This window comes from Periophthalmus magnuspinnatus, chromosome 12 (genome assembly GCF_009829125.3).
Source record: "Periophthalmus magnuspinnatus isolate fPerMag1 chromosome 12, fPerMag1.2.pri, whole genome shotgun sequence".
Classification (NCBI taxonomy): Eukaryota; Metazoa; Chordata; class Actinopteri; order Gobiiformes; family Gobiidae; genus Periophthalmus; species Periophthalmus magnuspinnatus.
In genome coordinates this window covers 8,853,466-8,877,516 of record NC_047137.1, presented here as the reverse complement: position 1 = coordinate 8,877,516, position 24,051 = coordinate 8,853,466, and the positions used below count along the sequence as shown (strand labels likewise).

At 39.3% G+C, this 24,051-nt stretch overlaps 1 protein-coding gene across 2 annotated transcripts in view; it reads right to left on the bottom strand.

Annotated features, from left to right (window-relative positions):
* Positions 1 to 24,051, bottom strand: part of LOC117379278 (protein unc-13 homolog B-like) — a 65,927-nt gene that overhangs the window by 12,936 nt on the left and 28,940 nt on the right. For both annotated transcript variants that reach the window (XM_033975965.2, XM_055225671.1), the window contains exons 9-27: positions 14,756 to 15,043; positions 14,596 to 14,686; positions 10,479 to 10,525; positions 10,313 to 10,391; positions 9,542 to 9,616; positions 9,235 to 9,454; positions 8,940 to 9,167; positions 8,694 to 8,835; positions 8,439 to 8,608; positions 6,240 to 6,355; positions 6,001 to 6,164; positions 4,209 to 4,359; positions 4,052 to 4,120; positions 3,646 to 3,735; positions 3,428 to 3,565; positions 3,222 to 3,352; positions 2,625 to 2,710; positions 1,102 to 1,228; positions 923 to 1,019 (exon numbers count right to left, since the gene is read on the bottom strand). In XM_033975965.2, the coding sequence (XP_033831856.1) occupies positions 923 to 1,019; positions 1,102 to 1,228; positions 2,625 to 2,710; positions 3,222 to 3,352; positions 3,428 to 3,565; positions 3,646 to 3,735; positions 4,052 to 4,120; positions 4,209 to 4,359; positions 6,001 to 6,164; positions 6,240 to 6,355; positions 8,439 to 8,608; positions 8,694 to 8,835; positions 8,940 to 9,167; positions 9,235 to 9,454; positions 9,542 to 9,616; positions 10,313 to 10,391; positions 10,479 to 10,525; positions 14,596 to 14,686; positions 14,756 to 15,043 (2,509 nt within the window). The remainder of the gene's footprint in view (positions 1 to 922; positions 1,020 to 1,101; positions 1,229 to 2,624; positions 2,711 to 3,221; positions 3,353 to 3,427; positions 3,566 to 3,645; positions 3,736 to 4,051; positions 4,121 to 4,208; positions 4,360 to 6,000; positions 6,165 to 6,239; positions 6,356 to 8,438; positions 8,609 to 8,693; positions 8,836 to 8,939; positions 9,168 to 9,234; positions 9,455 to 9,541; positions 9,617 to 10,312; positions 10,392 to 10,478; positions 10,526 to 14,595; positions 14,687 to 14,755; positions 15,044 to 24,051) is intronic.

The window sequence follows — 24,051 nt, the reverse complement described above, 5'->3', positions numbered from 1 at the left end:
GGATGGCAGCATTAGTGAAGTGGATAGTGTGGTCAGATCTACTGGCCTAGAAATTAATGGTTCAATCCTAGTTCCCAACAACAGGTGCGTACTGTTGTTGTGTCCTTGGGCAAGACGCTTAACCTGCCTGCTTCCAGTGTCTGTGTACCGTGGTGTATAAATGTATGTATGAATGGGTGAGTAGTTCCTTGATGTTAAAGGCATATTGTGCTTGTGTTATAATCTGTGACACCTCCGATTCATTATGTTATAATTTACACATTTTAAATTGCAATATTCATCTAAAACGACTTAATAAAAGAAACAAATCTGCTGACTTCCATGCTAGAAAATCGTAGTGTGGGAGTTGATCAGCAACGATTGTTCAAATATGCACAAATCACTCCAAATGCAACTTCATGAATGTGAATGGTGAGGGGAAACAACTATAACATGGCTCTAAAAAGTCCATTTTGCATAGTAGGTCTGCTTTAAGTGCTTTAAATGTCCACTGGAGGTAGAAAAGTGCTAGAGCAGCAAGATTAATTGCAATTAAACTGAAATCGCAATTTGAATGGACGCATTATGCAATTTTCAAGGCTGCAAAAGTACTATAATTTCCTCTGCAAACAACAAAATTTACTGTCATATTCTGCATAAAAACTGCTAATCCTGTAGTTTAGATCTCTGTATAAACATGTTCTGAAATGTGATTCTTGTATTGTATTGTTTGTCGGTTCTTTCTGTCAATAATTCTGTTTAAAATGTGAACTTTTGAACATAATCCTAATAATTCAGCCCTAAAAAGTGCTATATGAATGTGACCATTTCATTTCTCTGATCATCACCAATCCCAATCTCACACCTTCAGTGACAAATTGAACTACTACTAACCCAGCTGATCTATGTTATTTTGTAACATCACAGAAGAGAATTCTCTTACTCCATCTTTCTTGTCTCTTTCCAGGGCTCCGTGCATGAACTCCAAAGACACATCCTCATTCTCGTCCAGCCATTGAAGCACAAACTGGACAAACCAGCTGCAATGAAGTAGATAAGTAAAACGTTATGAGTGCATCTGAAGTTTAAGAAGGACACATGTGTCTGATTGAAATTACTCACGATGGGTAGTCTGGTATCACGTCTTTAAAGTTGCTCAGTTCTTTCACGTATTCATTGTAGAGCCACTTGACTTTGAAGTGAAGGTTCATGTAGTCTGTGCTTTTACATAGGCGATGCTTCTCATGTTCTGAAGAAATAAATAACTCAGTAACAACTCAATGTTACTTATGCTACTTTTAACATAAATGTGCATAATGCACATAAAACCCATGAATCAAATTTCTAATTAAAGGGCCTGTAGACAATTTTTCCTTGTATTGTATCCATGTAATCTTTCCTCAGTACACAGGTATTGTATAAGACTCAAAATAAGCCAGCTGTGTGCTGTCTGCATCTACAAGCCTTATAAAGGCAGAGAGTATTGGCAGAGAATTAGGAAGTGCACGTTTAGCATGCTAGTTGTTGTTAGCATTACAGTAAGAGCAAATTCCACTCTGGCCTCTGAAAGTGGGAAAAAGAACTTAAAAACACATGGCGTTGAATAATTAGGATGCTCCAAATCCATAAGGTAAGTGAGGAAAAATTTTGGACCCCAGCAACTGCTTAAAATGAACTAGTTTTGTCTTTCATGTTTTAATAAAAATAAGGTACAACACCTTTGAACAATTTTCTGTCCTTAAATTCTTAACTTATTTCTGATGCCTCAAGCTCTTTATTAATAAATTGAAATGGAGGAGGTGGAATAGGTGACCATTGCTATATTTCATCCAGTGATGGTTTTCCATAGTGATAGAGTCTGTGACAGGATCATCTCGAGGACAAGGCCTGAATAAGAGCTTGGGACGAGAGCAGTACAGTAGAGTGGAGAGGGACCCAAGGGAGACATAAGCAGCTTTCAAACTCTGCACTAGAGTTATTTCACGTTTTCATTCGCTCTCTGCAGCTGAATAAACTCTTCCCAAAATCCATTTTTAAACTGTGCCCAAAATCCATTTTCATACTGTGTGTAGTTTTTTCAAAGACATTTTTTCAGTTTTATTTTAAAAGGTAGTCATAATGATTGTTTATGACAACAATTGTCAGATTTGATTCCCAAGTAATTTTTGTTATCAAAGGTCCTATAAAATTGCAAAATTGACTCTTGTGAGCTAGTAGTCTGAGTTAGTAGTCTGTCTACATCTCCAAAGCTCAAAATGCTCTGTTCAATCTTGTGATGTCAACTACCTTTCACATTTTGCTCAGTAGAGATTAGAAATTCCCAATGATTCTAGTGAAGGTGTATGGAGTTTAAAAACACAGTGAAGCACTTCATATATTACCACAAGACATCACAAGGTGAAAAGCTCATCTTAAATAAGCAGGGTTTGCGTGCTAAATGCAGATTGGCCACAGGTTTTGTTTTTGTAGAGCAAATTAATTTCTTCATTGTATATTGAAACTACAGAGAATAAATTACCTACATTGATTAGCTACAATCTATAATTCAGCTACAGCCATTATCTTTTCCAAATGTAAAATGTATTTGTCTTTTGGCAATGTGAGGTTAACCATAGCATTATTGTAATTAAATAGCAAATACTTACCTTCCATCGCGTACATCATGTCCTGAGCAAACAGCGTCCACATAACTTCAGCAGACACTTTCCCTACGTTCAGCTCTTGTGGAAACCTGTCACAAAGTTATGAAGCAGTTATACATAGTTTTAAAAAACAAAACTAAACAAATAAATGCAATGCTCTATTTTAAAGGGTCCATATTATGATCTATGTTATAATGTTGTTTCCGCATCAAAAACATCCTCTCAAACAGAAAACACCCTGTTCCATCTTATGATGTCATGTGTTAATACAGGAAGTGCTCTGCTGTGTTTTTGTAGTGAAGGTGTATAGAGTTGCAATCATTTGGATAATCAGCCCTGGAATTGCCCATATCTACTAAAAAGATAAAAACTTTCAACTTGAAAACTACTGCTTCATGACATCACAAGGTGGAACAGAGCATTTTGAGCATTGAAAAAAAACGTAGACAGACTGATAATAAAGGGTTGTGTGAATGAAACAAAACACAACTCCATGTTGACCATGTTTTTGATTAGGTAACAACATTATAACATGGATAAAAGCTCACAGAAGTCAATTTTGTGTAATATAGGACCTTTAATGTGCAGATTGCTACTCACTGGTTTAGCACAGGTGTATACGAGTTTCTGTCCTCTTCAATGATGGAAACAATCAGCATTATCAGCTTGGGCCAAAAGTCTAGATTCTTGATGCTTGGACCCTGCTCTTCTAAAGGTATTTCCTCTTTGTTCTGCATCAAACAAAGATATTAATGGTTGTTCCGTTGGATGTGCACCTTCAAAATACAAAAAAGTTAATAACTTACAGAGTCCATGGGTTGGTACTGCCGGTTGTATAGCTCGTGGCAGTTATTGAAGATGTAGTCATAGGTTGAATTTAGACAGGCTTTGACACAATCCCTCACTACTTGGCTGGCTCTGGGTGGAGACTGTAGTTCTTGTACCTACACAGTCACATATAGAAAGATGAGTGGTTCCAAACTTTGTTAAAGTTATGTTTTTGTTAAATAAGCACACTGCTTACCTTCATTCTAAAGAAAGTGATGCTAGTTAAAAGATCTACAGTAGATTTCAGATCCTGTAGGCGGTCTTTACTACTGGCAGGGAAGTGATTCTACAATAAAATATATGACAAATTTTTAAGGCAAGACACAAAGAAGCAACACTGATTCAATAATAATAATAATCATCATCATCATCATTTTTCACAGTTTTATCCAGGTTTCAGTTTCAAATAACGACATTAAATCATATCTTTTTTTTTTTACAGAAACAGTTTCCAGTTAATAACTGTAACATGTGTCACATTAAATAAAATTGAATTACTTCAGATCATGTTCTTGTATGAATTTATAAATTGACTTGATAATTGCCTAAACATTAACTTAATGCATAGTGTAGTATTGTTAAGATTTCAGTGCTTTTCTTACCCTATATGTGGAGAGATCAATCCGCAGAGAGTTGTGTAACTGGTCGAGGAGCTTTACAAAACGTTCTTTCTGTAGGTTGAGCAAAATACAATTTGAGAACACATTGTATTCAGCAGTAGCCATCATTATGTGTTTGCATTAGTGGGAATGTACAAACCCCAAAATTGGAGGCTGCGAAGCGGTCGGAGGCAGAGACATTGGTGGAGGCAGTGGTGTGGGCGTAGAATGCATTGATGTTAGCCAGTAAAGTGCTCATCACAGCAGGGACTCCAGGACACATGTATTTAGACGAGAGGCAGGCAAAATGGCTGCAAAAAGAAACACAGTTAAACAAAGATTTTCACTTACTAAAAATATAATAATTAAACATGTAAATATTTATAATTTAATAATCTAATTTTGTAAAATGTTTAAGCCATCTTAAGTATTATTTCAAAATTGTATGCGTCCGGAAAATAACATCAGTTGCCGTAGAATTTAATATACACAGGTGGGTAGTATTCAGTTACATTTACTTGAGTAACTTTGCTTAAAGTATTAAATGATTTGAACATCTGTGCTTTTTCATTTGTGTTGTCTATGGTCTGAAAATACATTTTGTGCATTATTTAAAGTGTTGTTCTTCCAGTTAAATTAACTTCACCTTATAAATCAATGTTACTCTGACAATTACTCTTATTTGACTAGTACTTTCTATACTTTTTATTTGTTGGACTTATACTTTTTACTTCTACTTTACTGAGTGTAGTTAGTGAAATAATGCTGCTCTTAATTCCTTACTCCAGGTACGGGTAGCTGAAATGCCAAATAATCCATATTGCTTAGAGGATATGGCATTCTTATATGGTTAAAAGCTGTATATAAACAAACATAAATAAACAAATATAATTAAAGAATATAGGGCCTAAAACCAATTCACTGTCTCCAGGAGAAGTCCTTGTAACGTAGGAGCTTGGTGCCACAGTGGGGGCGAGCACGTGAGTGGTGGCCTATGTCATAATGATTTCCGTGATGTGAGGTCATTTCACCGAGCACTGAGTTATGGGGTGTGTTTAAGGCTGAGGGATGGCCCATTGGAGTGTGCTTTGGGTGAGCGATAGGCTGAGCTAACAGGCATATGTAGAGAGCATGACACTTCACTGGGACCAATCCATCGGCAGGGACTTTATACTGACGGCTTCATATAGGAGAACAACAACGGTCTCTAGCACTGTTGTTAAGTCAGAAGTGAAAGAGGTAAGATCTAGTCAGTGATTTTGTCTAAATATATAATTGGAGCTAATGGTTTGGTCTTGAGTAACCTATTCGAATCACAAAATATTAAAGGCACTATTTTATTTTACTATCTAAAAACATGAAAAACAGAACTAGTTTATTTTACATGGTTTGCAGTGGTCCAAAGTTATTCCATACTTACCTTATGCATTCAAAGCATACTAATTATTTACCATGATGTATTTATAAAGGCTTTTCACAATTTTCACAGCAAAAAGAACTACAACTGGCATGCTAGTGCACACTTTCTGATTATCAGACAATAAAGCGCTTTAGAATTAGATGCAATTAGATGCAGCTGACATATGACCTCAAGAGCTGCTTATACAACAGTATATATCTGTACTGGGGCAAACTGCTCAAATACATGAAAAAAGTCACACTAACAATAACAATACAATAGTGGTGTGACAGCAAAACTCTACCCAGGGAAAGCAGTGAAAACCACCTATAAACTCTAAACTAGAAATAAGTAACTACAAACAGTTAGCAAAATACAGAAGTAATCTGTTACAGCAACAAGAAGTGTACAGCAAAATAAGTCAATACTAAAACTTAAACTTGCTCTGCATGTGTTCTGCAACCAAACTGCAGCACAAGAACCATATATTTGTTCTTTTGGTGGATAAGAGAGAATATTTTTGCAGCACTAAAATATGCAGTATAATACTTACGTCATGGCCTGATAGATTGACTCAATTCCATAACGCATAGCAAATTCATCAACTATTTCCTGAGCCACATCATCAAAGTAGACTTTCCAGGAATCATCCCCACGGGTCTCTGGGATTCTCACCACCCCTTGGCCCAGCACATCAGTCGAATAGTGAAAAAGATTCTGTTGAAAAAGAGAAGAACAATATCAGTATTACTTAAATTTAATCTACTGAGATAGTAGAGTAGATTTCAGTACCTCATGCAAACAGGTGTACTGGATGTGATATGCAGCTACTTTCTCCTCTCCTTTAATTTCCACATTAATTTGAAGTCGGATGGCTCCTGATACAGCTGACTTGTCGGTTCTCTTCTCTGTAAAGAAAAAACAAAAACAATAATACTTACTGTAATGTTACTTATAGACTGCCAACAATGCTGTTCATGTACAAGTTAACCTGTACAAATTTGGAAGCAAATGAGCAGTAAATGTTTTTTTTTGTTGTTGTTTTTTTTACAATTGTGAACTGGTAATCCAACAAACATTACCATAGCCATTTCATGTTAAGGTAAAAGATTATATTTAAGGGTAACAATAAAAAGTAGCTGGATACAGTAACCATTGTGAAGGTTAACCTACACGTTACAGTTAAATTTGTCCTGCATTTGACCCATCTGTAAATATTGCTGTGGGCACTACAGTACAGCACTTGGGGGTCCATCTCCTGATATTTCTATGAGGAAACCAACCCAGACAAGGCACAGAAAGGTCCAGGGTAGCCTGAGTCTAACCCCTTCTTGCTATAAAAGTGCTAACTACTCAGCCAATTCATTATGTCATTACACTCAGAAATAATCCATTTAAAAATTTAAAACTTATCACCACATGCACTGATTCATATCTCTAAGAGAGGCCAGTAAAAGTAGGTCTGTTCAACATAGCACTAATTACAGACATCACTGTGGCAGTTCTATTGTAAGGGCTGTGTTTTTACAGTGCGTGATAGCAGTGCACTTTAACACGAGCCAAATTCCACCAGCTGATGGTGAGAGAGAGCACGTAGCGACTGTGTTAAAGTGCATCTTTACCACCCAATACATTTGAATGGAGCTGCCTGGCAACTCTCCCCTACTTATTTGCCCTGACAGAGCCCTCATTAGTGGTAATTTGTACATGTCGCCTAAGAGGTCGATTTCCTACTAAAGTGCTTCTACTTGATCATCGAACATGGAGAATGAACCAAGATACAAGAAAGCAAAAAGATAATGCACTAAAAAGATGGTGCACATGCCCTAGGTGATTCATAGTGATATAAGTGTTTCTTCTAATGAATCTTAGCACATGCAGATTTTTATTACTGTGACAAGCACAGTATTAAACAGAGCACCTCATGTCCCACAGGTTTTAAACAGGTACAGCAGATTTATAGGCACATTTACATTCAGTGCCTTATAACTTTGAGAGATTTATTGTTACAACGATGATGTCATTATAACCACTTTAATCAAGATGCTTTGTGCTTTGATAGAAACACACTAGTCTATTAGATTAGACATCACAGAGATAATGTTTCAGAATGTGTGCTGTTCTACTCATGTTTTTTATAAAATTGCAGGAGGTTTCCATTTAGGGACTGCTTCAGTAAGTTAAACAGGTTCTAATGCTAGTGTTGGCCTTTCTGATATATAACCACCTGTACCAGGCTTAGAATCAGCAAATATGTGATCGAGGTATTTTTTCCTGCGGACTTTTCAGGCCCTCGTAATAATATGGCTACTCATAAATTATTATGAGGAATTGAGTGAAGAAAAAAAAAGAGGAATGAGGCTCAATTAATTTACTCAGACAATAACAGAAAGGACAATACTATAAAAAGTGGGCACAAGGACAAAGAATTTCTGTAGTGCAGAGGATTAAATATTTAAAGAGTCTGTACCCAGTACAAATATAATGTATAAACAGCTCTTGACATAAAAATAAGACTGCCATGTTCTATCTGCACCTAGTTATATAACGTTTTGTTGTCCAAAAATCACGAAGTGCGCTGCTAACATGCTAACTTTTCTGTCATAATAAACTGTCTCTCGTCTCTAAAAGATGTTAAAAGCGCGTAAAAACTCATCACAGGGAATAATTAGGATTTTCATATGCATAAAATAAGTGAGGAATAACACTGGACCACTATGAACCATTTAAAATACTAGTTCTGTTTCACACGTTTTTAAGACTGTAAAAATAAGGTGCAGCACCTTTAAGGGCGTGTTCACACTCCTGTACTGATGTGGTGCTAATGTGAGCCCACTGTAGTGCTGATGTGAACTAATCCAGATGTAGTCCCTAATTTGATGTGAGTGTGCGCACCCACAGAAACATTAACAGAGCTGTAGACTGAATATAAGACTATAGTGGAGTGCATTACCAGAAGTATATAAAACAAAAAAACAAGAGACTACTGACCGAGGTTGTACCACACATCCATTTCTCCGCTCAGTGTGCGGACTTCAATAATACTCTGACCAAGGAAGTCATCAGATTCCCTTTTGAGGCGCTGCTTCACTCTGGACTTGATGTCGTCATCCTCGTCCCACACTCGCACTTTGATTCGGTCTGAAGAATTGTGGCACTCACTAAGATAAGAAAAAATACAATATATAAATAAATAGAAAGCTGTAATGTTTGTGTTGAGAGCAAAAGTACAATATTGCAACTTACAAGTGAAAATTCTCCTCCCATACTGGATTGAGGTTGCCGTAAATGGTCTTAGTTCTCTTCTTGGTTTTTCCAACTTGCACAGTAACATAGGGGTCGCTGGATCCAGTTTTATCCTTAGCTTGGAGTCCTTGAGCGCAAACAACTACAGGAATGAACAAGAGGGTTTATCAAATAAAGTGTAATAAGAATTGGATTTGCCATCATCTGTCCTACTTAATAGTGTATGTGGAATGAGTTTATAATCACCAGTAATTGTGATTTTAGCAGACCACTTTGATGTTCCATCTAGTACACTTTGTTTAATAGTCTTCATTTGCTGGGCATGGAGAGTTTTGCTAATGGCGAACACTTCACGTATCAGTTCAAAAATTTCTGGTTTGTTCCTCTCTCTGATTTTCATTCTGTCTTTCATGGCCATTATAATATTCTGAGTCCTATCTTCAGCCCCATGTTTTGAGCTCTTCTCAGCAGCCCCTAAAATAGTGACACAAGGTATTAAATTTTTAACTTGTCATCATGCACGATTTGGAGAAACACTTACTTTGCAGGCAGTCAGCATTCAACAATTCTTGGCACTTCTCATGGCACTTGACCCCGCACTCTGAGCACCTCATGCCTTGGCGGGCTATACCCCACAGCAGCCCCTCACATTCATAACAATATGTGGGTGTTGTAGCCGTCCAGACTTCAAAGTTGTGTGGAGTTGTACAAGATATTGGGTAAATAAGAGCTTGCAGAGTCTTCTTGTACACATTATTTTTCTATACAAGAAAAGCAAAAAATATTATAATTCAAATACGTGGCTTTTACTGAGGCAAAGGTCAATCCACTTCACTGCTTTAACTCACAAGTTCTTCATCCTTGATAGATGACCGAGCAGCCATCGCAGAGGCAATCCCTGCCTTCCTGGCTTGGACAAGGGACTGTATTGATGAAACAGTAAAATTAACTTTAAAAATATTCAATTCAATGGTTTAACCCATAACCAAGCAGAGATTTGTGTTAATAGCCAGGAGGTATTAGTGAGTGACCTGCTTTCATACAACATCAACAGTGTTAAAATAAATTTCAGTGAACTTGTTAGTAACTACTGCAACCCACTTTTATTATTGTCAGTGGGTCAGGTTAAAAAGGGGGAACCCATGACAGAAGGACCAAGAACCAAAAGGGCACATGCAAATCTGAATCCCAAGTTTCTAAAATGCTACTTTCTGAGTTTATAAATTAGCATGCTATTCAAATAATTACTTAGTAGGAGTGGGGGTTAGTTTAAGTATATGAATATTTACAAGGGAGTGGGAACTTATTTTTTACAAAACTTACCATAGCCTGACCAACGAGAGTGAATGCATTCAAAAGAGTTGTGGGGAATAGTTTGAGGTTTAAGAGAGGAGGGAGAGACAAATTAGATGTCTGACTTTTGTCTTTTGAAATAACTGTACTTTTCCCAGATTCATCATATCTACAACAAGGTTATATGACACTACACATTGACCAATTAAAACAGTATTTACTCACTATATACGCAGTACAGTATATCAAATGCAGAATATATTTAGTGCAAGAATACACAAAACAGACATATTTACATTTGTAAATAAAAAAAATAAAGTACTGACCACATCGCTGACCAGTGGGATTGGCTTCTTTTTGCGTAGGTCAGGCATGCTGTCAATGCCATAGAGGCCAGATCCACCACTAATGATTAAAAATGTATAGAAGAATATAAGACCAAAATCATATTCAAAATGAGAAACAGTTGTTTATGCATTTCATGTGACTTACCCTGGCTTAACCCATGCTTGCCTTGAGTTAGGTTCATCCTCACGACTCTATGAATACAAATGCAATCATTTCTCAGTAAGAGGCAAAATGAATGTAAACAAAATGAATAGAGAAAACATTAAGTGGTAGAGTTTTACCCCTCTGCTATCAAAACACATGCAAAATCAAAAGGTTCTAGAGACATATATGGCAGTGATGTGCACAATATATGCCTTTAGAAAAGTCTCTTTGGTTTTGATGTAATGTCATGATAACCATACATGAATGATAATGTTGTATTTCACACTTCATAGACCTCAATGAATAAACCAACTTTGCAAACACAAGTTAGAAAAAAAAAAAAAGACAAAATAATTACAACGTGATAAACAAAGTTATAAAGAAAAACAACATACAAATCTGGAATAGAAATAAATAACCTGAAAATCGTCTCTCCAAATATCTGAAAATAACCAATACAAATTTGATTGAAAACATTATCGGAGAACACACAACCCAAAAACCAGTATATATTAAAAAGGATAGGTCAGTATTTTGAGATAAGTAAGATAAATTCTATTTAAGTATGGTCCCAACTGAAAAGTGCCAAATTGTAGAGTATTGCTAGTCGTGTTGGGTACTTGAAAAAAATACTAAACTATCCTTCCATAAAACGTAATAATAATATCAATGTTTACCTATGAAAAACTCATCTTGTGATTGTGATCCCTGCGATCCTTGAGACCCATAGGATCCTTGAGATCCCTGGGAGCTGTGGGCAGACTTGGACAGCCTGTGCCGGGTTAGCCTCTTCTCCCTCAGTATTCTCTGGAAATTTGCGATTCTTTCTCTGTGACTGGGGTCTGTAGGCTTTGGAGAATCAGTTTCCTCAAAAATGGTGTTTTCATTGATAGGACTTAGTCTAATTTCTTCACAACTCAGTGGGCTTAGAACCATTGGACTTTCTGTCTGATCAGCAACATTTGGAGTCACATAATTTGTGGACTCTGTTACATCAGTTGGGCTGTTGTACTTATCATCACCTTGTGAAATCTGCAAATAATTTGATTCAGTAAGACCACGGGATGACTGGCACCCTTCAGTCTGGGATTCTTGTAAAGATGTGGTTTCTTGTGTCTCCAAGGTACAGCTTTTGTATGCTGAAGTTTCACTCTCATCCTTTGATGTTTCAAAATTTGAGTCAATATCTGTCAGATTATCTCCTCCCTCTTTTAAATCAACATTATCTTCTTTTTCTATTACTTCATTAGAGTGTATATTACCAGACAAAGCAGAACCAAGTCTGTCAACATCTGAGCTTGATCCATCCAACTTAAAAGCCCCCTTCAAAGCAGACTGAAATGATAAAACTGCCTTGGTAAAAGTTCCTACATCAAAACCAACAGGAGACTTTGTAGCTCCTTCTACAGGGATTTCTGAAGATGTTTGTGAAAAAGACTCTCCAGTATCATCCCTGGACATGCTGGGATCAGTCCAGTCTCTATCTAAACTGTCCGCTGACCCCAGATCAAGAGTGTCACCAGAAGATGGACAATCATCACAGTGGGATTGTGTCTCTAAATAAACGTCTTCACAATCTGTCAAAAGCACTGTGGAGCAGCTCATGCTTCTAGATGGTCCACTACCCATTTCATGTGGACAGGCCTCTGCAGTGTGGTAACCTGAGCTACGCGAATATGGACAGTTAGCAGCGCAGTCGCACTCTAGGTTTTGTTTGCCCTGTTGAACCCTGGGATGTCCCCAGTCCATCATACTTGAGGAGCTTGACGGCGAGTTGTAGTGTTGTCCAAACAGCAAAGATAAATGTTCAGAGCTAGTGTTTGAAGACTGACCAGGAGTACTGCTTTGTGTCTCCATGGCAGCTCTGTCCCAGACACCTAATTCCAACTCTTCTCTGTTGTAAGAGCACAGGTCTTCCGCAATCCACTGTCCTTGACCACTAGCACTATGCCAACTATCATATTTGGTGCACATTTGTGGAATATTCAAACTATTGTATGTGGATAAAGAGGAGGCACTTTGGCAATCTTGGCCATATTGAAATTCTGGAAAACAGGGGTTAAGTTTTGATGGTCTTAATAAGTGTATATTTTTACTCCCCATTTGCTGGTTCAATTGAACAACATCAAGGTTCCATTGTGTCGGTGAGTGAATGTGGTGATGGCGGAGTTCTTCTCCCCACTTTTTGCGATCAAAAAGTGGACTCGAATGCAGAGAAGTAACCGCATTCTGTCGGCCGAGTTGTCCTTGCCTAAGGCTTGGTATTTGAAGAACAGGACTAGAATGCGGTGTTGCAGCCGAAGCTCCACAGTATAGCTCACCGATTTCACTAAGCACAGCATCAACGCAACATGAGACTTCATCGACAGAGCCCCGTACAGATGTCAGATAGTCCCTCAGGTCGGAAATTTCTTCCTGAATCTTATTGATACCTTTAAGCTCTTTAAGTATATGCTCAACAATATTAGCTGAACTTTGGCCATCTTCCTCGTTTTTGATAGTTTCACTTGAGTTAGTTGTGATATCCTCTCCGACGCCACTATCATCCAAAGAATCAGAGATTATGTTTACACGTTGGTTAAAATCAGATTTCTGTTCATGGGTGGCCGGTAATGATAGGTCACCAAGAGAAAGTTCTTCTTGAAGGCATTTCTGTAGTTTTTTGCACAGCGTTTTTCCTACTTTAGGATTTTGCGATACGTTTCTACCTTGCTCTCTTCTTTTTGGGGATAGAGGAGCAGACTCTTTGGTGTAGCAATCATCTTGTCCACTGTGGTGTTCTTTAGTAAACATCCTCAATCAGCCACTGGCTCAGCTTCTTCTCCTAAACAGTTGTAATATACACAATGCACATTCATTTGCACCATTTGTTTTTGTTAAATACAAATACATAAAACAACAGACCATGCAACTGTCCCTAAGTGGCAACAGGCAGCTGCAGGGAGCGCTGTAATTGTATTCTTGAAAAAGGCTTGCTGAACTCAGTAATTACAAGACATGCCACTTCTCCACTATGGTCATCTCATTGTAACAGCTGCACTCAAGATCTCTACCCCAACATTAACATAATATCTGAACCCTGGTGGTGGCCCTGATATTAGTTAGGGATGGTTGATATAACAATAAAAACTAATCAAAATTTTTCATCATATTAATCAATCACTATTATTACCACTTAACTTTCACTTTAACTGTCTTCTTAAAAAGAAATAAAATTGTCTATCAATATTAATTCCATGATAATAAGTTCCCTGACAGAAGATTGACCTCACAATTAAAAAGACACTAATCATTGACGATTAGAAAAGACAGAATTTCAATCTTGATTTGATAATTTGATGAACTGCATTGATCCAGTTAATAATTAGATAAGATAATCAATACAATACAGTGAAATAAACATTATAATTGTAAATCCTTACCTCATAAGTACCAAAAATGAACCATCAAATTATGCATTTTTAAAAACGTCCACATGAAAAGCAGCTTAATGAAAAAGCAAAAAGGAGAACAAGACTTCAACATTGCAGACTAAACACTGCTACGTGTAAATCCCACAAACCTTAAACACTGAATCATATAGCACTTTCTATCAGCAATACACCATGATTGCAAAGTGGCTCACTCTCACTAAAGAGCTCGCCCCTCCTCTGTCCTGCCCTCTTGCACGCTTTCTCCCCTCTCTCTCTCTCTTCTTCTGATCTAACAATTTATAATAGCACAATGATACTATAGCGCTGTGACTGTTGGAGCACACAGCAACTTGTTAGGTGCTTCTTCTAGTAAAAAATATAAAAAAAATAAAATCCAAAATATATAAAATTTGGTATACACATAAATAATGAAAGGAAAACTGCATCAATGAGGAACTTGCGAGTGATAGGAGAGCATGGAAAAGAGCCATTCTTAAGTTTTAAGATAAACCTAACCATTGGTTAAAACAAACATCTGGGATTATCATACTGCTTTGATGGAATCACAGGATTATAACTTCCAACGAAGTTATAAAATTATAAAACTGCTGCAATAAATATATAATGTGAACTCTTAAACTAAGGGGGTAAAATTCTACCACTCTGAAAACACATGAGTGTCAAAATAGCATAGACGTTCTTACCTCACGAATTTGAACTCTAACTTTATTGATGGCCTTTAACCAGCGAAGTCTGGATGGGGAAAAAGGCAGTGGTGGACCATCATCCTGGAACCTAGGATGAAACCATAAATTGACTGCAAAGGAAAAAAATGGAATGTATAAATGACAAATAAATATCAACCTCAAGAGCTTTGTTGAGCCTCTCTCTGATGAATTGGTACTTGTCAGTGTGTGCTTTTCATCTGTCGAGGACTGCCGTTCATTTTCACTAATGACAGAATGTCCACTGGTAGAGAGATGTCCGTTGGAGCGATGTTGACCATTAGTGGAGGGATGAAAGCCTACGCTGTGGTAGGAGTGGAAGGACTCCTCTAGCTCAGAGCCTCCAGTGCTTTGGCCAGTCTCACTAAGCTGGGAGCTGGTCTGGCTCAAGTTTCCAGATGACCCAAAGCGACTACTTTCCACTGGACTACAGTATTGAAAAAAGGGTAAGGAAATAAATGTTAGAATGTATTACTTGACCAGCCTGTGTCCATGCATTGCTAACTATACACTTCAGACAAAATCTATATTGACAATTTCTATATTTTAGACAAAAGATTACCTTTGACAAAATGCAGATTATGAAAACAAAAGGATGCATGACAACACAAAACTCTACTAAGTAACTTCAAAATTCCTTCAAAATCCCATGTGCAAACAAAATGTCAAAATTTACAAGGGATTTTGAGATTAAACATAAGATACTACACACAGGACAATCTCAAAAACACACAAACATGAATCTGAAGCTAGTAATTCTAAATCTAAGAATGGATTGCAGAGCTGGACAGGGGAGTTTCATCAGTACAAGGTTAATGCATTATAAATTGATAAAATGATTGCCATTTATTAAGCTTTTACTAGCCTTGTATTTAATAGATCCTTCTTGAACCGGTTGTCCAGCTGTGCTCCAGAAGTAAGACCTGTATTGGGATATGGTTCTACAAGGTTGTCCTTTTCATTGGGGGATTGGGAAGCTGGAAGGTCTACTTCAGGAGTGGAGATACAAATGCTGGGTTTTTCTATGCAATCTGATGAACCTACCGGCTCTGTTTTTTGACCACCATCTGTGAGATTCTTTTCTACGGGGTGTTTTGTCTGGTCAGTTTTTATTACGCTTGTGCTCACTTGAGGCTTTGAGGGTTCTGTTTGCCAAGGGAAACCTATTTTTGCACCAAATAATGCAACATTTGAGGGTTCTTGCTTTTTTTCTTCTTGAAATATGCTTCCAGAAAGGGACTTGAGTCCAGAAAAGAAGCCACCACCTTGTTCAGTTTGAGTTGGCGGCTGGACTGTTGTTGGAGAAAATAACGATCCAATCGATTTCCCAGCATCGCTCGGTGCAGTGATTAGACCAAACAGAGACTTAGCTTGCGCTGTCTCAGTATTATCAGAACTCTGCTCTTTAGTTTGTAGTGCTTCTGGTTTAACGGGTTTGTGTAAATCTTTACTTTCAGTGTCAGTATTACTTGGAATGGGTATATCTTCTTGATGGACTGCAGGCTTTTCTGTTTCACAGCCATGTGTCTCGTGTGTAAGATTACCTTCAGGAGTTTTCAAAGTGGATGGGGCATCGGAGGAGTCAACTTCTGCTATTTTGGCTGACTCAATGACTGACTGGACTTGAGAATCATTTGGAACTGCAGAGTCCATTTTATTTTTGGCTGTCTCTGTAACAGGTTGGGTTACTTTTGATGGCACACCTTCAGGTTTAATCTGAGCAAGTGTTTCGGGTGTTGTCATGGTTTTAGCATTTGTTTTGTCTGGTGGTTTAGTTTGCTGCCCAGTGCCACCAAATAAGGAACCACCAATGCCTCCAAGTACAGATGTTGTGGGCTGTGTTCCAGAGGTTTGGGCTGTTACACCACTAAACATTCCTCCAAGGATAGAACTCCCAGATTGTGGTGATGAATTTAATGCAGTTCCTCCAAACATTCCACCAAGTATTGATCCACTGGCTGGTGTACTTCCAGGCTTGGCTGTCGACCCCCCACCAAACATACCACCTAATACAGATCCTCCGAGATTTGAGACATTAGACTGAGGACTAGATTGTGGGGCAGAGCCAAATAAACCTCCTAGCAATGACCCTCCTGTCTGGGGAGTAGAAGGTTGGTTTGCTGGTCCTCCAAAAATGCCACCTAACAATGAAGATCCTGTTTGACTAGGGGCTGCTTTGGTTTGCTGTTGCTGAGGACCACTGTTAGGTGCAGATGGTGCACCAAAAAGTGATGACACAAATCCTGCAACTTTATCTGCTGAAGAGTCCAGAACAGACTTCTCGGGTTCAGCGGTTTTCTGCTGTTCTTGGAAAACAGTGGTGGGTGTCTTTGTACTGTCTTCACCTTTGGGCAGCATTTTATTCTCAGCAGAAGACACAACCTCTGAAGTTGTAAGGTGTTCTGTGTTTTCAGGCTCTTTTGACAAAATATCTACTGATGAGGTAACCTTATCAGCATCTGGGCAATTAGTAGTATTTGTATGGGTTATGCCATGATCAGAAATGTCTTGAGGTTCCTGTGTCAGTGCTGGTTCTTTGCTGTGAACTGAAAGGGATTCTAAAGCAGTTTGAGTTGAACTTTGAATGTCAGATAAAACTTTAGAAGACATTTCAGACACAGGTGTAGAACTAACTTTACTGTCATGGGGTGTTGGTGGCGCTGATGCCGATGGTGTCGAAGGTGGTGCTACAGGTGGTGCTTGTGCAGATAGTGTTGCAGGTGGTACTGATGCACTTGGTGCTGCAGTTGAAGAATTTCCACCAATCACAGAAAGAATGCCTTTTCCAGATGTTTCATTCGACACAGAGGATCCAGGTAAAATACCACCCAGAAGAGATGTGGCTGATGGTGCTGTTGTTTGAGATGGTGATGCCCCACCAAATAAACCTCCTAGTATAGAGCTGGTATTTTGAGGTGCTGAACTTGACGGAGCAGCTGATCCTCCAAAGATGCCTCCTAAAATAGACCCTGCAGTCTGAGTTCCCTCTGTCTGTGTGGTGGGTCCACCAAATAAACCTCCAAGTACAGAAGTACTGGACTGAGTTCCTCCTGTTTGGGCAGCAGGTCCTCCAAATAAACCACCAAGTAACGAGCCTGACTGAGGGGCTGCAGTTTGGGGTGTTGGCCCTCCAAACATTTTACCAAACAAGGAACCACCAAGTTGTGGAGTAGGCTGTGGAGTAGACCCTGGAGCAGAGGGCAAGGTTTTTGCTGTTGTGTCACTGGTAGATCTTGCTGTAGTTGCTGTAGGTAAAGGACTGGACTGACTGGTGTTAGAATCGGTTGTCGGTCCTGTAATCAAAGTGAGCAAGCTAGATGTGGTAGACTGAGGCTTTTGAGTTGATTCAACAGGACCAGTTGATGCAGTTTGCATAGGGGGCCCTTCAGTGGCAATTTTGTTATCTGTATCTTTTGTCACTGTGTGGGTTTCAGCTGTACATGGGATATTTTGTACCTCTAAAGCTTTGTTACTATCTTTGTTGACATGTGCTTTTTCTGGAACCTCATTCACAGAACCATGTGGTTGTAAAGATGAATCTTGTGGTTGTGATGTAGCTGGCTCTTGTGTAATAACGACAGGAGTGGATGTAACTTGTGTTGAATTATTTGGCGGATACCCTGAAGCTGCAGTGGTTTGGGGAGTATCAGGACTACTAAACATTGAAAATAATGATTTTTTTTCATTTGAGCTAGCCAGTCCACCAAATAATCCTCCAAGCACAGAAGTAGCCGTCTGTTCCTGTGGTTGTGGTTGAGGCTTTGATTGTGTCTGTTGAGTTTGTGTTTGGGGCTTGGCTTGTGTCTGTTGAGGTATTTTTGGTTGTTGATGTGAAGGTTTTTGTGGCTGCTGGGGTGTTGAATCACTAAATACAGAAAACAATGACTTCATTGGGCTTTCATCTGAAGTGGATGACCCAGACAAAATTCCACCTAGAAGAGAACCAGTATTAGCTTGAGGCTGTTGCTGTTGGGTGCTGGGACCACCAAACATTGACAAGAAGCCTGTACTTGGTGGGTTTTTAGGAGGGACAGTCTTCTGCTGCTGCTGTTGTTGTTGAGGTGGAGGTTGAGGTTGAGGTGTAGATGGCGCACCAAACATAGAAAGCAAACTTTTACCAAGGGACTCCTGTTGAGGGGGTTGTGGAGGTCCTCCCGGGTGTGAATGTTGATTCAGTGAAGTTTTAGATTCAGCCTGGGGGGGGTCAGGTCCGCTAAACAATGACAATATACTTTTCCCAATGGAGCCCTCTTGAGAAGCTGTCCGTGTTGTAGACGCCTCTGGGCTGGGTGGAGGTTGACCAGCTGTTGGCCCTGACAGTATTTCACCAAGAGAAATGCCAAAGAGTCCTCCAGATTGTTTAGGAGCAGTGTCTTTATTTTGCTGATTCATCTGTGGCATGGTTTGAGACTGTGTTGGAACGCTACTAATAGTGGAAGTAGGAGGAAGTACTTGTGATACACTTTTGTTTGGAGGTTGAGTGTGGGCTACGCCACTTTGATCCATTGTCCGTTGTCTTTGTATACCTTTAGGTCTAGATGATGCAGCAAGAGACCCTTCAGTAACACTAGGTTTCATCTGAGTTTGTGCTGATGGTGGGGGCTCAGTACTAAATAAGCTGCTAATGGATCCAAAAAGATTTGAAACACCAGTAGCTTCTTTATTGGTAGTTGAAGTTTCTGTGCTAGCAGCACTAATGCCTGTTTTAAGAGGTGTTTGTGAATCTGGCTTGGGTTCCTCTATTCCTACAGCTGTTTTTAGAAAACCCATGAATCCTGTTGGTTGTTCTAGTGGTTTCTCTTGTGTTTTGTCATTCTGAAGCTGCGTGGAAGCTGCAGGTTTATTTATTAGATCCTTTGATTGCAGAGTTGTAGCTACAGGCGGTAGAGTTGGTGGAGCAGCCTGATTAGCCATAGTTGTTTGACGTGCCAGGCGTGGTTTTGGTGTAGAGGACTGGCTAACTTGAGTTGTGGGTGGAGTAGGCAAAATTCTACCTTGTTTAGACTGATTCATTATTTGTGGTTGAGGAACATCTGTTTGAGTAATGCTAGGTTTTGAGTCATCTTTCATAATCTTTGACTTGAGACTTTGAAATCCTGTTGAAAAAATGTTTGGTGTTGTTTTTTCTGCATTTGCGGATGAACTTGTTTTGTTTAGTTCCAGTTGTGATGGTTGAGATTGCCGATGTGTCTGTTCTTTTCCAGGTGCAACTCTCTTTCTCCATTCCTCCTCTGTTATTTCATCCACATGCTTAACTGTTACTCCTGTTGAGGAGCGACGACGTTGGCTAGGTTGATAACATTTGTAAAGTGCCTGTTGACTGGAAATAGCAGATGGTGTGGAGTTTAGAGACACAGCAACCTTTTGAGCAAAAAATGACTTAATTTCTTGGCTGTTCCAAAGTGGTTCCCTATTATGACAGGAAAGATCAATAACATCTTGGTCTTGATACATGTAACTGGGCTCTCTCGGATCCATTCTTACTTTGTTTAACCTGTAAGATGAAATATCTACACTTTGAGGTCCTTGAAAGGCAAAGGAATTTTCAAACATTTCAGAAAATTGTTCAAGATTTAAATTCATAATCTGATTTCCTTTTCGGTATGCGGCAGATAAATCTAAGGGGGCATTTACGAGTTGAGCATCATTATGATCTTGACCAGGTAGCCAAAGAAGCTCATCCTCATTGAAAAGAGGGATTTTAAAGCCACAGACTAACACCATCTCATTGTGTAGCCAAGCCCTGGGCCGGTGGTTGAATTGATTTGGGTCTCCCCAGATCTCTTCTTCAGGACCACAAACATATACATTTTCACCTGCAGCATCTGTAAGTAAGGCATAAATGTATTCATGGTCTGTGTACACAAAGTAGCCACAGTCACCATCATCTGCTGGCCACCACATACCTTGCTCCAACAATGAAAGCCATTGCTGATACCATTCAGTGTCTTCCAGATACACGGAGTCATCCGGTTCAGAATAGACTTGCCTATTTAAGTGTCTTTCATGGTTCATACCAAGAGGGCCAGGGACTGCATTATCCATTGCATGTTGCCAGTTAGCTGAATAGGATAAACTCGGGGCATTCTCCTCATAGTAACCTTCATGATACAATACACCATTGAGGCTATAGGTGCTACCATAATTACATTTACTAAAGGTTGCATTGCTTTGCTTATTAGTTAGATTTAGCGCACACTCTTCATATTCTATATTTGAAAAGTCGTGATAACTGTTCCACAGTCTTTTCTTTTGATAGGCATCCATTTCATTACAGTTGCTCAAGTTACTCTCTACAAAGTGTGGTTGAGAATATATGTTTTGCCATTGTATTGGGTTGTAAATTTGTTGATCTGATGAACTGTAGCGCATAGAATTATGCGGTGATGTTCCCATCCAACTCTGTTCACACTGTTGGTTTCCAGTGTTTAAATGAGAATGCATTTCCTCTCTCTGGAGCTGTTGCCAAAGTGCACTTTGATTTATCCAGTGGTATTCATCATATGGACTTACTACGGATGGTGACAAGTGACCCCTAGAACTTGATGGTGTGCTTAGGTTGCTATGTGGCCACATAGTGATAGTTGCAAGTTCTGTCAGAAGGCTTTGAATATTACCTGTACTATAGGCTATTGAAGGACCTTGTTGAATCGTTTGAGGATAATACTGGGTCAAATTACCTGTGCTGACTGACGAATAGGTTGCTTGACTTTGAAGAGACCTTGCAAAAGTGGCTGAAGTTCTAAGGTCTAAACTTTCTGCATCGATTGACACTGGTACTCTAATGAAAGCGTGTCTACTCTGATGTGGGGGACCTGGAAAAGCTGCTGACTGGTTGGCATTTCCACTGCCATCTGAGGTAGTATTTCTCAATCTAACAGAAGAATTTGAGGTAACCTGTGCTTGAGTTCTTTGCTCTGTGGCTGATCCTGATATTTCTGCTTTTCTTTGATTACTAATTTCCTCAGTTTGCTTTTTATGGAAAAGTCCAGATAAAAACCCTTGGCTAGGTCTTGAAGTGTCCTTGTCCATGTTACTTTCTTGGTATAATTGATGGGAAGTTGAATTGCTCGGTTGAACTTTTGTGCTCCTTTGAATGTTGTGGTGTGTGTCTTTCTGGTTGGCTGTGGATATTTGGGAAGTTGACTCAGTGTTGTCAGATTTTGTGATCTTGCTAAACAATCCAGAAAACACTCCTGATGGGTTTGTGGATTCTTGTTTAGTTGTCTGATGATATTTGATTTCTTCTGACTTGTGGAACATTTCAGACTGTGGCTGACATTCTCTTTCTGATGATGTTTTAAGAAGACCAGTCAGAAATCCACTACCTTCACCTTTGTGCTGCAGCAAAATGGTTTCTCTCGGATCTTTTGATGATTTGTTCATATCCATTGCCGGGCTTTGGTCATAATTTGATTTACTTTGTGAAATGTCATGAGTTTGTGGATTTCGTTGTGTGTCAATGCTGTCTGCTGAAGCAAACTTAAAAAGGCCTGTAAAAGGACCACTTCGCTGGGATTGTGTTTGTTGGGGTGGAACTGTCTGCTGCCGGCTAATTCCTGGCTTACTTATCTCTTGTGGGCCAAATTGAGGCCTTGGTGTTACGTTACTTAGAGAGGAGGTTTGGTTCGGACTAACTGTATTCTGCCTGTTAATAGGCTGATTAATATGAGCGGGGGACTTTTCCTGAACTATGTGTTTACTTGAGTCACCTTCTGCACCTGCAAGTTTAAGAAAACCGGAGAAGAACCCTTGAGGCTGAGATGGCTCTGAAATCCGTGAGGGGCCAGGAGTGATGTTAACCTGATTTGCTCCTTCAGTGGTTCGCACATTTTGCTGTATATTTTCTGCTGAATTTATCTTGAATAGTCCAGAAAGAAAGCCTCCAGTTGTTGTTTGAGAAGCATTCACATTTTGTTGCAAAGGTATTTGATGTGGATGTGGCTGAGGGTTGCTTCCTGGTTGGTGACTGCTTGCTGAAGGCTGATGAGGTGAACTATAGGACAGATCGCCTGTTGATCCAAATTTGAGCAGACCAGAAAGTAATCCCCCTTGGCTAGGCTGATTGCAAGCTGCACTTTGTTTATTGTCATTTGAGCTACCTTTTAGAAGACCGGTCAAAAAGCCTTGGGATTCTGGCTGATTTGATTTCTGTTGACTGTGAGGTGGTACAGTCATTAAGTTAGGATGTGACTGGTGCAAATGGGAGCCTGGTGGCAGTCTGTTCTGATCTGGCAGTCTACTTTGCACATTTGGGTTTGCATGTAGGGAATCAGGAGCAGGGTTGAACAACCCGGATAACCAACCTTTTTCAGTGCTTTGCTGTGGTGCAGAACCCTGACTCAAATGGCCATGAGAAGAGCCTTGAAGTGATTGCATGGGCTTTTGCACATTTTTAGTGGCACTAACATCTTCATTGGAGGCAAACTTTAGAAAACCCGACAGAATCCCTCCCTCTGCTTTAGGTGGTTGTTGAGTTGAGACATTTTCAGAGGAAAGGAAAGGCAATTTTAGTTTACTACCTAATGAGGAATCTTGTTGTGGAGCAGGATTTTGCATGGAATCATGAACTGGATAGACCGCAACTGGTGGTGGTCCCTGCGGTGGTAGAGGAGCTGATGGTGATATCAGAGAACTTAATGATTTTGGGAAGGAACTGAATAAACCTGTTTTTTCTTGTGTTGATTTTGTTGATTTTACTGACTCAACTGGCACATTTAGTTTGCAGCTAGTCTGATTTTGTTTTCCACATACATTTTCATCTGACACAAAATATTTGTTGGTAGAGATATTTTTCATATTTGTGCCATCAATGTGTGTCAGTTGTTCTTCTCGATACATATTGTTTAGATCTCTTTGAAATGCCTGTTCTGTTGGTGGTTTACTTTCTGAAGGCTGTGAATTATCAGTTGAAAATAACTTTAATGGATTCAATTTACCCAAGACTGAATTTCCTGGTACATTTTGAGGTTTTGATGAAGGCTCAAGTGATGGCTGATTGACACTTGTCCTTAGAGGTGATGTTGGGTTGTGACTATACCCTTGTAATTTTACATCGTGTGGATGAAGAGACAAGTAAGCAAAATTTTTTTCTGAGTCTACTGGGGATACTACTGCTACCGGAGCTGTGTTCTTAGATTTCGGAATGAAAGAGAACAGTTTTGTAAGCCCTGAAGTTTGCGAATCTGCTGCTTGAGACTGTGCCGTTTGTGGTGATGTTGCTGGTTGCTTGTTGCCACCAACTTTGTCAGTGAGTGAACTAAATAAAGAACTAACTGCATTTTTGACTCCTGATATGCCTTGCTCGGAATGTTGATAACTTGCATCTCTTCTGGGTTCTTTTGAATTATGAGCATCATCACAGAATGAATCGGTCCGGTAGCTTCCCAAAGACGACAACCTAGATTTGTTGGATTTAGGAAGTGACCCATAGCG